Source organism: Ips typographus, linkage group LG3 (genome assembly GCF_016097725.1).
Source record: "Ips typographus isolate SLU linkage group LG3, UJ_Ityp_2.0, whole genome shotgun sequence".
Classification (NCBI taxonomy): Eukaryota; Metazoa; Arthropoda; class Insecta; order Coleoptera; family Curculionidae; genus Ips; species Ips typographus.
In genome coordinates this window covers 15,193,736-15,208,684 of record NC_138424.1, presented here as the reverse complement: position 1 = coordinate 15,208,684, position 14,949 = coordinate 15,193,736, and the positions used below count along the sequence as shown (strand labels likewise).

The 14,949-nt window shown below is 40.3% G+C and overlaps 1 protein-coding gene across 3 annotated transcripts in view; it reads left to right on the top strand.

The window, feature by feature from the left end:
• The window catches only part of LOC145727140 (RNA-binding protein 25), a 31,852-nt gene that overhangs the window by 5,151 nt on the left and 11,752 nt on the right, over positions 1-14,949 (top strand). For 2 of the 3 annotated variants that reach the window (XM_081976613.1, XM_081976614.1), the window contains exons 3-6: positions 3,111-3,335; positions 3,393-3,557; positions 3,611-3,711; positions 11,938-12,452. In XM_081976613.1, the coding sequence (XP_081832739.1) occupies positions 3,111-3,335; positions 3,393-3,557; positions 3,611-3,711; positions 11,938-12,452 (1,006 nt within the window). The remainder of the gene's footprint in view (positions 1-3,110; positions 3,336-3,392; positions 3,558-3,610; positions 3,712-11,937; positions 12,453-14,949) is intronic. The other variant, XM_081976615.1, reaches the window with a different exon arrangement.

Below are 14,949 nucleotides of genomic sequence, written 5' to 3'. Positions count from 1 at the left end.
CCAATATCCCTTTAATGTTGGAGACTTAGCGGAAATCTCCTCCCAATTTGGTCTTTCTCCACGCTCTTTCCAGTTAATTATCTGTCCTAAATCGGGGTCTTCTCGTTGATCGGCAGCCAAGTTTTCCCGATCCCATGCGATGTCATTTTTCAGAGCGATCCTTCGACAAGACTTTCCAAATTCAGCTATCTCCAGGCGTTTACAGTGATTGCAACCTTCCACACAAGGTCTTCGTGACACTGCGTCCGCGTTTCCGTGCAAACGTCCCTTTCTGTGTTCAATCTGGAAGTCATATTCTTGAAGTCTTTGCATTCTTCTAGGTTTGCGGCACTGCGATTGAATGTGCCCCTTTTCTCCACAGTTCCAGCATTCCAATGACCGAGTAAACGTGGTGGTTTGAGCGTTTCGGTTGTTCTGACTTCTTCTATTTAACGCTCCCATTAGTTCTTTTCGAAATGTCTCCAGCTGACGATTCAAGTCTGACTGAGTGATTGTGTGATCTGAATTGGAATATCGGTTTCTCGGTTCCGGTGTAAGGCTTCTGACTTGACGCACTTGAGTATGTCCTCGTGATACTTGCTTGACCGCCTCAAACTCCAAAGCGTAGGCAAGAGCATCATGCAATGTTTGGCATCTCGCTAATCGTATTGCTTGCTCTGTGTCACAATCTTTAAGACCTCGTACAAAAGCCCGTACTGCCATTCGCTCTCTAATGTCGTGAGAGGCCGTTGGATAGGCCAGACAAACTAATCGAGCAATGTCGGCTTCATACTGTTGAAGTGTTTCCGTGCTTCTTTGGGTCCTACTAGACAACTGAGCTTCGTATACTTGTTCTAGGTGCTTATTTCCAAATCTCATCTCCAAATGTTGGATTAAGTCGTCGTAGTTTTTGTACTGGCTCTCGTCCAAAGTCTGCAAAACCTCCAGTGCTTCTTCCCGAAGTGACAAAACCAAGGCAGTGGCTTTGTCACTTGATGTCCAATTGTTGGCCTCTGCGGCAGCCTCAAACTGTTTTTTGTAAACCTGGCATGAGGTCTTACCGTCGAAAACTGGTGGCTTAATATTTGAGCAGACACTAGAACTGGCGACTACGGTTGGCTTTGAAGACTTTTCCTGTAGTTTGTCAAATTCCTCTCGCAAGGTCTGAACGGTCTCCTCCATACCGCTTATCCTCTCATTTACCTTTTCTTCCAAAATTTCCATCCTGTTGTCCATTTCTCCTTTAATTTCATTTATTACTCGGTCTAATTTTTCATCTTGTTGTTGAAACTGGTCTTTAATTTGGTCTTGGCTCGCTTTCATTTCTTCGAACTTTTGGTCCTGACTTGCTTTTAACTCCTCGAACTGCTCTTGACTTATTTGGCTTGCTTTCATCTCTTCAAACTTTTGGTCTTGGCTTGCTTTCATTGCTTGAATCATCTCCATAAGTTGTTTCATTCCTTCATCCATTTTGGCGCTTTGTTGTCGTGTACTCACAGGCATTCAACACACCTTCTGCTTTTGTCGGTTTATTCAGTCTTCCTCTGGATCTCTTCTTCGATTCTCCAATCCCACTTCTGACACCAAATGTACCGTCGTACTCCTTAATGACACACTTCTTATACAACACTGTATATTGTTTACAAACAATAAACTGACACTGACACTTAACCTCGTAATCTGACAACTTCGACTTCACTACAATCATCAACTCAACAACTAACTAACCAGGCCTGGTTCAGCTGCTTATATAGGCTTCCATGGTTTCTAGAAAATTCCCAAATATTCATGAAATTGACTTTCTCTCTCACACTCACTAAGCTATAACATAAGTCTCTCTCTATATAAGCAACGGAGCCAGGATTTTCTAGAACACAGACAAAAGAATGTAGAACGTAAACAAAGCAACGTAACATACAGGGGTAACAACAAATAACTAAAGAAATCCTAACTAATAATCAAAAGTTCACTTCGCAACAATATTTTCTTCGGTCAGGACATCTTCATCATTGATATCAGGAAACATGAAATTGTAGGTCGAGGTCTTCCTCATAAAGTTAGCTTTGGACGGTCCCACTATACACCACCAAGTTATGTCCCACTAAATACCACCGCGCCCCGTCACAATAATGATTACCAAGAGGGACAAAAATTATAAACTGTTACTGTTCTATTTATTCACACACTTAATAACGTCCAGAGAACCGCCAGTCACCCTTTGTAAAATATATTTTTACAAAAAAAGTGGTAACTCTAGGGCACTTACTTCTGTCGGTAAAAAGGTTACCTGACGTATGAAATTTCAGTTTCCTACTATAGAGTACAATAAAGTTTGAAAGGTTCATTAACTTTCAACATGATGGCCCTGGAGGTTGATGTACCGTTATACCAGGTGTCCAAGAGCACCCTGGACATAGGAGATTAACATGGGAAAACGGTTTTAATTTTTTTGCGCCTGTACGGTTGATTTGATTGAAAAATCGTATTAATGAAAGTTGTAGTTCATTAATCCAGGGTGCTCTTGGACACCTGGTATACCATGTCCCAGTATACACCACTCTACCCTAGTCGTTCCTCCTGGAAACTATGACCGTCACTGTCACATCTATTTGGTCTCCTAGGTTTTCACCCTTTTCGCCTCTTGGAAGTGCACCGCAAGACAATTCCCCGTAGACTTTTAGGAATCGACGTTTCCACTTAGAGATTCCACCATCTCCACTCGACCGGCTGCGGAATTCGGTCGTCAACTTCAAATTTCCCTGAACACCGTTTCAAGAAACGTGGTTTCTTAGTGGCAAAAAATGGCACCCACAACACTAACGTGCGGTACTTTCCAAGTTGAAAACCGATGTCACTTCAAAATATTTTGTAATGTAGTTTCAATGAGTTCAGTTATGACCGGACGTTGCCGGTCCGTGAGGTGATGCTGACGTTCCGGAAAATGCAAATCGCCCTTTAAACTATTATGTTGTGATCTTAAAATAATTCAAAGAAAGGGTAGAAAGAAAAGAGAGCAGTATGGACTGCTCCATTTAATATAAATCCAAACCAATCCAATTTTAGTTTTTAATACTAAAATGCGTGTCATTCCAGTAGTTACATGACTCAAGAGAAAATTATGATGTTTTTAGGAAATATTACTGAAAGAGCTCCTGATACTATGATTAGACAAATCCTAGCTGCTTGTGGACCAGTAATTAGTTGGAAAAAAGTGAAGGCTTTCGGGTTTTGCGAGTTAGCCGGTCCTGATGCTGGTTTACGTGCCGTGCGACTGTTACACGATCTTATGGTCTACGATAAGCGTTTAGTAGCTAAAGTAGATGCTAAGACCCAAGCTGTTTTGGACGAATATAAAGGTGACTTTCGAAATGTTTAAGCTAAATTTATTAAACTCGTGTTGGTTGACGCTCTAGCGGAAAGAAATAAAAAACTGCGATCGTCACCTTTGCAAGATGAACATGAGGAGGATGAATTGGATGAAGAGACCCAATATTTGGATTCAATGTCCCGGGAGAGAATTAAGCAAATTTTAGCTGATTTTCAGGAAGATATGAAAAATTATGATCATAAAAAAGAAGGTGAGGCTGTTTCATATTGTCCGCTTTTCCCCGAACGTTTAGTGTTTTTACAGTGATGACTGCTTGGAATAAAGTACTAGCAGAAGCGGAAGTCGAGGAGGAGAAACGGGATTTGATCAGTAGAGAAATAGGAAAGTTCAGGGAAATTATGAAGGTAAGGCAATAATTCTTTTTTTATGGGTTGCTCTTGGTTATAGACTCTATAAAAGTTTAAGTAAACTAATGTCTTGGAGACACATGTATCTCCATTTTTAGTGTAACTACACTTTATTACTTTCATTATTGATTAAATCATTATTTTTAATTTGAAGTGTTTACAACTAACTTTAGGAGATTATATTTGCTCGGGGACATTAGGTTTACTCCAACTTTTCCTACCACTATTTGTGAGTTGGACCTTTGTGTCTGACTACCAAACAGTATGTAGACGTTACAAACATTTATTGTATTACAATTAGAGATAAGTTTGCGCTTATGTCGTTGTTGAAACCGAACAGGCATGGAAAAGCGTGACGCAGTCTCCGTCCAGGTAGTCGGCCCGTGAGGCGCCGCTGGTGAGTAAATGAATGAATGAAAATCAGTAAATTCGCCTTTAAGTCTTTTTTTATGGATTACACACTTGTGTGAATGTTTAAATCACATATTGATCAAGCACTACCTACTTCATCTTAATTCGCAAGGTTCAACAAAATTACAGCCACTAGAGAGCATTAATGATGTGCTAAAAATGCCCAGCCAACACTCTAGAAACCAAAAAATTCGATACACAACTTTCTAGAAGGTGTAACGTGACATATTTTCAACTTTAATATGTGACTTAAATATGAAATATGTTACTGTTGTAGCAAAAGTAACCATTTTGTTTTTACTGAATATTTTTTGCCCATTTGATCACTTTTCAAGTATATTTTTGTAATTAAACAAAATTGTTACTTTTACTGTCATTTATTTATTATGTTGTCTGTATTAGCGTAGAGGAATGTTTCAGCTTACGGGTGAGAATTTGATTTTTATGTTTCACACGTTTCGGTGTGAAGCACCAGGTTTAATCATAATCGTTTATGAAAGAATGTTTTGAAATGTTGTGGATGGGGATTGGAGAACCTGTTGGGGATAAAATGTTATTTAAATGGAAGAAAAGTTACGTATTAGTCTGCCTAAACATAATCTGGTTTAATAATATTTATTCACCTTTTATTTTGATACAGGATGAAATTTTTTTGTTTTCACCCTGTACCAACAGAATAGTAACCATTTCAAACATAAAATAGGATTATTTGTACGCAGATGAGTATACTCCACTTTTTTTCAATTTTACCGACTTTATATCACTTGCGGCATAGAATATCTAAATCAAAAGTGTTGGTTTTTGTTGTTGGCTCTGCTTCGCAAGGGCAATTCGCCAGCTACCCACTGTAGAGGCCGCGGTGTTGTCTGGCTCTAAATCATACCGCGGCTCTTACTTTTCACAAAAGATACTTTACACACAAAAAAGTCAAAAAAATCGATTATGTCTGTCTGTCTGGACTGTCACATCCACGTGGTCTTCTCCTAGGTTTTCACCTTTTCCGCCTCTTGGAAGTGCACCGCACAAGACAATTCTCCGCAGACTTTTAGGAATTGACGTTTCCACTTAGAGATTCCACCATCTCCACTCGACCGGCTGCGAAATTCGGTCGTCAACTTCAAATTTCCCTGAACACCGTTTCAAGAAACGTGGTTGTTGTTGTTACTGGTTTTTTTTTTGGCACTACCAGCTAGGGGTATTTTGCCAGATCGTTATGAGAGAGGCTCAGATAGTCGGGTTAGTTGCCCCTGAGCCCCAGATAGCTACAAAAAGTTCTAAAAAATCGCTTAAAGGCACGATCCGAGCAAAAGATATAGTCATTTTTCGTGGAAACTATAACCGTCACTGTTACATCTACATGGTCTTCTCGTAGGTTTTCACCCTTTCCGTCAAGAAACGTGGCAAAAAATGGCACCCACGAAACTGACGTGCGGTACGTTCCAAGTTGAAAACCGAACTGCAATCTTAACTTGAAACGCCAAAAGGGTTAAACACATATTCTGAGAAGCATTTTCAAACAACTCGATAACTCCAATGCGAAGCAAAATGTTGCAGTTTTCCATTGGTCAAATGTCCGCAAGGTGTTGACATTCGTACTAAACACTTTGAAAAATGCGTTGCTTCAAGTTTGAAACTTGTGACGCGTTTTTAAAATCCTTCTAAAAAAAAAAAAAAAAAAAAAAAAAAACAGTTACTTGATCGCTGTTTTTTTTTTTCCTAATGCTAAAGAATAAAAGTACCCCGGCTTCCCTTAAAACAACCTTTATTCAATTATGAAAGTAAAACGTAAAAAAAAAACCAACATGATGCGGAAAACTAAAATGACGTGAAATACCATAATAAGGCGGAAAACTAAAGCAACGTGGAGCACCACAACAATGCGGAAAACGAACTTAACGTGGCACGCTAAAATAATGCGGTCAACCAAAGTAACGTGGAACACCACAACAATGCGGAAAACGAACTTAACGTGGCACACTAAAATAATGCGGTCAACTAAAATAACGTGAAACACCACAGCAATGCGGAAAATTAACTTAACGTGGCATTCTACAATAATGCGGTCAACTAAAACAATGTGGAACACCACAACAATGCGGAAAACTAAAATAATGCGGTGACCTAAGCGCTAAATAACGGTAAAAACTTATTTACAAAATGTACAACGGCATGCTAACGCTGAATTCCCGCCAGCGTCGGCATCTCGGATCCGGAGCAGGTACGGCTCAGCCGCCCTGAACTGAGCCGGTGACAGCCGTCGGGTTGGAGGCGGAGGCGGAGAGCAGGCGCAGTTACGGGAGAGGACTCCCAGTCTCCCACAACCTGAACAGAACAGGATGGCGGCGTTCTGCGCTGGGCATCCCTGCCGGCTGTGACCATGCTCCCCGCAACGCCAGCAGGTGTTCGGTCCCACCGGGATGAAGAGGGTAGCCCGACTCAGCCTCGTCCACTCATGCCGGAGTAAAGTAAACGGTACCGGGCCGACTGACTGGTCCGGTATTGTATTCAAGGGATCTTCCCCCTCGACAGCTGGTTTCAAACCTCTAGGCAGGGCGACAGCCAGGACCTCGGCCACTCCTGAGCCAATTGTTCGGTGGTGTTGGTCATGACGGTTACCTGCGAACAATATACTATAATACCCGGAATACCCCATTCAGCTTGTTTTCACAAAAGCGAGGCGAAACGGTACTAAAACAAACTTTATTCAACGGACGCTCAAAAAAAACAACAAAAAGGACAAGGGGAAAGGGAATTAAGGTTTCGGTAAGGTTACTCGGACCCAACCGCCGCCGGACACGGGGAGCTTTCGGCGCACCCGGCCCTCCACGCCCTGTGGCCTCAATGCCCGTAGGGCCTCGACCACCCATGGCTCCCAACTATCAGGGTTTGGATGGCCCTGGATATAATCCCCCACGGCTGTTGGGGCGGCTGCAGTATCGCCCCTTTCCGGGACCTCGTCCGGGACTGGTTGGTGCGGTGGGGTGTCCGGAATCGGCGACAGCATCCGCGGTATCGGGGATGGCCACCGGATAGGAGACCCTTCCGGAGAGGGCCTCTTGGGAGCTTGTTTTCTGGCCGGTACTGGTCGGGTCGGTACCCGCTGGTAGGTGGCCGTGAGTAGCTTGGCCTCCCGGGCCAGGATTTTCACAGCCCTGGTACGCCTTGCATCCTTCTCGCGCTTCCGGTGCCGGTCTAACACCGGGCGAGCTAGCGAGCCAGTGGTCGCTTGTCGTGGCGGAACGGTAAAATCCTTGGGCATCTATAAGGCGTCATACTAAACTTGTAAAATTACGGTTCAGGTAAACAAAATTATAAATCCCAGAACCACTAAACAGAGAAAAAAAAACAAAAAAAAAAAGAAAACATAACGTCGTATTCCTCAAATAACTTAAGTTTAACGGATCGGCGGCGGTCCGGTTTGCCCAAAAAAAAAAAAACGAAGCGACAGTCAGTATCATGCGAAGCTGGTATGGTATCCGAGGCAACAAACAACAAACAGAACCACTTCCTGGGCTGCCATCCCTTTTGCAACGGAGTTGGAACTCGGGTATACGGTCCATGGACAGCCAGTCAGTTCGGTTCAACGGGTGCCCCTGAAAAACGTTTACAAAAACCTCGCCTGACTCTCCAAGATGTCCCGGATATCCTCCAGGAGTCACCGACAAAGTCCTCCAAGGTACTCCCATGTACCCTCCAGGAGGTGTACGGTCCGTCGGTTCTCCAAGATATCCCATCTATCCTTACAGGCACAGTCAGACCTGACCTACCAAGATGCCACGGCGCATCCTCCAGGCACGGTCAGTGGTTTACTTCCGGACCTCACGGAGCTCTAAAAAAAAAACAAACTAACGACTTACGCCAGTCTCGGATACCTTTTACAACAGGAAAGGAACCTCTGCCATGTTGGTGGAGACACTTACGGCGGACGGACGGTAGGTTCCTGCAAATAACTGATTAAACTGCCAAAAGACTACAAACTACGAACCGGGTACAATCTGGGCAATGACTAACTACGGACTCTCTAATCCCTCAAACCTTTCGGAGCTCAAGAACTTACTTCGCGTGGTCCCTTTTACTAAAACAGAGCAAAAAAAGGTCCCTGCTCGGGCGCCAAATTTGTGACGCGTTTTTAAAATAAGCCTTCTATTTACCGGCTCTAAGCTCGGGCGCCACCTACTGAGTCGTTACGTGCCAGTAGGAACACGATTGCCTTCGGGCGGCTTTTAAACAGTGGAGAACGAAGTTTCTGGGTTTGTGAGCTCCGCAAGGATGAGTAAAACAAACTGGTAACAAAACAACTCTCTTTATTCGGGAAAGTCACCATACGGTGAAACTTAAAACAAATCTAAAACTCCGCACGGTGCAAGAAACTTAAAAAGTACCCCTAAACCTTAAACTCCCGGTCTTATCCTAGCGAGCGCATGCTTAACCTACGGTGCCTATAACTAGCGCGGCAATGTTCGGCGGCCGTCTCGCTTTGGTGAGAACTACCTTAAGAAAGAACAGGACGAACGTTCGCACGACACTACGCCATACTTGGTTCGGAACAGGACCACGTTCGACCATACGCCAAAACGTGTTACGGTGGGGGAAAATATGTCATGCGAACTACGCCAACATGACCAGGTAACCCTGCGACCCTACGCCAACAGGAGGAACAGGAGGGGAACGGATGTGTTCGACCATGCGCCAGAACACAGAGTGAAGGAGCGTCGTGCGACATGCGCCTGCACGACCAGGTATCCCTGCGACCCTACGCCAACAGGGGGAACAGGAGAGGAACGGATGTGTTCGACCATACGCCAGAACACAGGGAAAAGGGGCATCATGCGACATGCGCCTACATGACGAGCAAGCCCGGCGACGCTACGCCACCAAGCCACGGTACTTACGGTTACGGACGGACGGAACGGTTCGGTTAGGTAGATCGGAGAGAGTCTTACGAAGGCGGTGCAAGACTCCCGGCTTAGTGCCACGGAGCTTCATTTATACTAATCGCCGGGCCCCCACTACAATGACGCGTCGGTGGTGGGGCCGCCGCCGCACAACACAGGAGCGCCACAGTTCCGATCGGTACGTTGCTCGAGGCTTACCCCCTCCACAATTTCGTCAAACCGCACACAGAAGCGTATTTACAATAATCCACGGTGCACAGTTTCACCCGTTCAGTGGAATTTAGTAACGAATTTAAACGCTTCGTTACAAACTTGTAGCAAAAATATTATATATACTCAAGACTGTCTTCATCTTAAGTAAAGTCTCTGCATGCGGAACAACATGCATCGCACAATAAACACATCAACTTGACTATACCTACTATTCAAATAATTTGACCACTTTTTTATTATTACTAAAAAATATGCTACAACTCACCTTGAAATTGCTTTATGACAACTTGACAGCAGAGAATGTCTACCTTTTTACAACAAATATTCATACCTTTTTCTACTGATTCACAGTGTACCTTATTGAGCTGCTAACAATAAGTCAGCAAATGCATGAAACAGAAATTGAACCCTTTTTTGCTCTTCTAAACATTTTAATAGTGCGTCCGAAATGCTTTTTCTAAACTACTAAATAACTGTTTCTATTATTCCATTTCTTTTGTCGTTATCACTTGTTTCGAGTTCTTTGGGAAGCTATCAGATTTTTTTATTTAGTTTGCTGCAAAGCCTTATTTACTCTAGAGTTTTGCGGTGAGATTTGGTAATCAGGTAATTCTTGTATCCTTCCGTACTTTCGTAAACCTCTTTGACATTCATTATAAACATTTACATCTCTTTTTCCTCGATTTTCCTGATGTACTTCCTACAGCCATTAGGCTTATTTCTAAATAGTCAGTCAGTTCAGTTCACACGAGCTGAATCGTGTCTTCTTGTGATTTTATACTGTAAATTTGCTTTTTCTTTTCTCTTTTGTGCACCCAAAGTTTCTCTCATCCACCCATTGTCTTGTTTTGCGTAAATTTTTGATAATTTCAGTTTTTTTAAACAAAACCAAGTGATTTAGGCCATAACTGTATCATAACAAAGGATGACGTTTAGTGAATCCTAACCACTCTGCAAGTTTCAATTCGGTATTTCCAGCCGTTTTTCTGCATAAAATTTCTGCATAATTGTAACAACAGCTACACTCATGTGTGTATTGTTTTTAAAATTTTGAACTGCTTAAATTGGGCTACCATTTAGTTTGCATTTTATGGTCCCACCATGCTGATAGACCGCTGATAGTGGTTGCTTCTAAATTCGCGATTGGCTAGCAGCCTAGTGTGACTCATGCTTAACGTACAAAAAGAAGCGACTACATTCGGATTTGACAGAACATTTTTTGAAATTTTTTTTTTCATGACATAGTATACTGCAAAAAAAGGATTTCTGATTGGTCCTAACTGTCCTGTAAGTTTCAACGTGATATTTCTACTCTTTATGACATATTGGCAAAAAATCATAAATCATTGAATTTATTAAAATAAGGGTTAAGTCTATTTTGTCTACTTTGACCGGCTGCGGTTAGAAATACATTATAAATAAAATTAGAAAATGCAAATATTATAACTTCATCTGAAAGTTAATATTCTACCTGTTAAATGTTTTTTGCTCTACACTATTTACACATGTAGTTTAGAAATATAAACAGTGGAATTTTTGACACGGTCATTTGTAATTTGGAAATACAAATTATATTTCAGAAATCTTCATTTCTACATTTCTATGTAGTGAAAGGTAAATGTGCTGTCATGGTTACAAAGTTATTAAAAGTTTAAGCAAATGAAGAAATGCCAGTTGGGAGGTAAATTTGGTATTCATTAACTGCTTACTCACAAAGGTGTTCTTGTTGACGCTTTGTGACTTGTAATTATTGTTATTATATTTATATTAATTAATACTCGCGGCGGTTTCTTGCTGTATGTAATGGTATTGAAAAATGAACTTATAACAAAACCACACAGAAATAAAGAAATCTGAAATTTAAAACATTTACTAAAATACAGGTGACAAGTTCTGAAATTAAAATAACTAATCTAAAATCCGACATACCTTTTCTGAAATATCTCATCATCTGAAATACAACTCATGCTTTCTAAAATACAAGTGACATTTTCTAAATTACATGTGTAAATGGAGTATAAGATTTTATTTTGACGTTTAAATTATTAAAAAATAAACTAATTAAAATAATAATAACTAACATACTAAGGCATCCATAAAAGTTATTAGCTTGAAACATTCCTCTATACTTGCCTATAGTTAGTAATAAGAATCTACAACCGCTATCTGTATTTGTAAGTTATGGATGAGCGGTTTAAGTTAAGTATTTGGTCCGGGTGATTACACAAGTTTCGCCGTCCTGTGAAGTCGACCACCATATAAGGAGCGGTAATCAGCCTAGGATCATCTACTCCCCCTTCAATTTAATTGAGAGTAAGTTCCTTTTGCAAGTTGTCTTTAAGGTTAAGTTGAGATTTTCCACAAATGGCGCCGCTTGATTTTTTAATCTTCCCCATCAATAAAAATACCATTGTAATAAAAAAACATGTATACTTTGCCTTGTTTAGTTTTGTGATAGTACGTAAATGTTTTCTTGATCTGCACCCGCCCGATTTAAAGGGCGACGTCACTGTATTTGGTTTATTTTCAGCGTCGTAGATCCAATTTGAAGGACCAGTTTCAAAGAAGGGAATTTATTTTTAACCACTCGCTGGGATGGTATGCTAACCTATTGTCACTTAAATCTGTAATTTCTAATTCACCTGAAAACTTGTTGCAAACAACACACGTTCAATCGGTCCCGTTAATTGTGCTTTCTTTTTAGAAACAAGAGGAAGAACGCGAGGTGAAAAAGAAGGAGCGCAATCGTGAACCGGAATTGCCTACTTCCCGGTCACCAACTCCGAAACGCAGAGAAAAAGAAGAGCGCAGCAAAAAGAAGAGGTCACGATCAAGGTTGGTGATCAAAACGACAAAAAATTGCGTGATTTGTAGCGACTTTTGGATTTGCAGGAGCCACGAACGAAATCATGATAGGAGCCGGGAACGAGACAGAGAACGGGAACAGCGCGAGCGCGAACGCGAAAAGGAAAGGGAGCGTGAACGTGAAAGGGAACGCGAAAGAGAGAGGGAGCGTGAACGTGATCGGGAACGAGAACGCGAGAAGGAAAAGGAAAGAGATAGGGATAGGGAACACAGAGATCGGGAAAGAGATAGAGTGGATAAGTTGAGTACGAAAGAGTTGTTGAGAGAGAAGGAAATGGAGGAGGAATTAAAAGAAAAGAAGAAAGCGGAAAGGAAAGCTAGGGAAAAAGAGGCCGCGTATCAAGAACGCCTTAGGTAAGTTAATTTATTTTATGTTGCCACTGAAACTGTATAAAGTCTGAAGTATTCTTTAATTTAATGGGGCTTTAATTATGCCTAATGATGCACATGACTTTACAACACGGATACAAATAATTATTAGATTTCTGTTTTTTTTTTGAAAATATAATTTCAGTATACGTTGAATGGTAGTTTTCGGAACTGCAGTAGTTCTGGACACTCTTCTCTGACTTGTCCTTATATCTCTGTTAAACGGCCCATACATTATACAATTAGTTGTACGACAAGTTGTACGATAGATTGAACATACAATTGATGCGACAAGTTGCACATTATTTTGGCCACAAACACAAACGATCTGAGCATCAATCGGTCTTGAAGATTTGTAGTACTTTTTAAACTTCTGTAGCACACAGAGCATCATGCCGCGTATGTTGTCAAAAACAACTACAGCAGCAATAGTGGTCGCTTTAGTTCATGATGAAAGAAAAGTTAGGAAAAAGTTTATGTTTATTGGCATATTCATTGGATTTCACATCCCACAAACAAACCTGCTCACGATAGAGATCCATAAATTCAGTCCAAAATGTATTAGTCTCCATATTTGCGAGAGTTTTAGGTTCTTTTTTAAGTTTATGTCGAATTGATTCCGATTTGTCGTATATCAAACGCCGTCGTACGATAAATTTTTGTCCAGTCAAACTACCGTACGATTCAACCGGGTCGTACGACTTGTTGGACGACAGCATCACACACTATGCAATTATCGTTTCGACGGTCGAATCTACCTGAGTTGTACAACTTGTCGTACAACTAATTGTATAGTGTATGGGCCATTTTAAATTCACGCAGGACGCAAAAATAAGTATAGGGTATGTTACATAAAAAATGATTAGAACTTTGTAGAGAAATGAATAAAATTTACATAAAATAGGAGTTTCTATTTAAAAAATTAGCCTGTCAAATTAAAAACGTTCACATTTACTGGCACTTTGATTTAGACAAATATCAAACATATAAGAATGCTGTGCAACAATGAGCAAGCCCAAATGCTAATTCTAAATGTGCTGCTTTTTTTGGAGTACGAAAAGAAACAGTTTCCAGATGTCATTCCAATTGATTATTCCAATGTGTATGATAGAGCATCACAGGCTTTAAAAGTTAGTACTGCTACGCTATGCCGAATGAAAAAGGCTGGAATTCCAGCTGACGACTCCTATTTCACCAACATTTCTAAGAAAATGTGAGTCAGTAAAACCAAAATAACCGCTTTTATGAGATTATTTCCTTCCTATCAATTTTGACCAATCGCTATCAAGAATTAGTATAACAAATGTAAATTTTAAGTGGAAAAATCACTTGTCAACAACTGTCAACTTAGCTGTCAGCAGTTTTTCCGGAAAAAAAAATCGAAAAAATTGCACACTCCTCACAACAACATAAAGAATAGTGTTACCCTTTCTAGCTTGAAAGTTATTGTTCTTATTAATTATTGTTCTTATTGTTTTAATTAAAATAAAATGTTTATTTAACTCAGGAAATAATCTTACCAAATATCCCTCGTGCATCTAATTTTTCCTGTGGAAAAATTGGAATACTCGTTTCTAAGTAATTTGTTTTAACAAATAGCATGAGCGAAAGTGGTTTTAAAAATCATCCGAGTCGAAGACGAGGATTTTTAAAACCACTCCAAATTACTTAGAAACTCGTTTTTCCGAATTTTTCCGGAAAAATTAAATGCACTAGGGATATTACCCCCGGAAAACGAAGTTGGTAAGGTTGGTATGTCAAATTACTATTTTCGCTTTATTGTGCAAAGCACAAAATCAATAAACATTAATAACATATTATGTTATTAGGAGTAGAAGAGATCTTTAAGGGGATCGGTAAAGACTTTACGTTTTTCGATCGCGATGCTTGGCCTACGTGTAGAAAAATATATAAAAAACAGTGTTCGTTCTTTGTTTCTGTCGATAAAACTACGGCAGTGTTAACACAGACATTACTGTTTAAGCGACGAGGCTCCTAGAGTGATATGGAACAAAGATGCAAGATTTCCGCTCCTTAATTCGAGCAATTTTTTAGTCCTATCTTTTAACCCAAATTACGACTTTAATTTTTAACTTATTTACGTGATTTTTTTTTATTAAATAGCTAAATGTTTGGGGAATGTGCAAAAGTTATTTTTGTTACCAAAAAAGTTTTGCAGGTAGGAAAAATAGTGACTTGAAAATTATGGTAATTTTATCATTTTGTTAAAATGCTTCTAAATATTTTAATTTACGTACTATTAAAATTATATTGACTTTCGCACATTCTAGCAAGTATCTTCTTTCATATGCCGTTTAAAAAACAGCAATACCTAGCCTAGTTTTTTTTTAATTTGGGTTAAAAGATTGTCATAAAATGCATTGAATCTCCCATAAGACGTTTTGACCGATGCCCTTAAGTGAGTGCAAGCACACTTATTCACTGAATGAATGATGATTAAACTGAAACTCTCCATCACTTC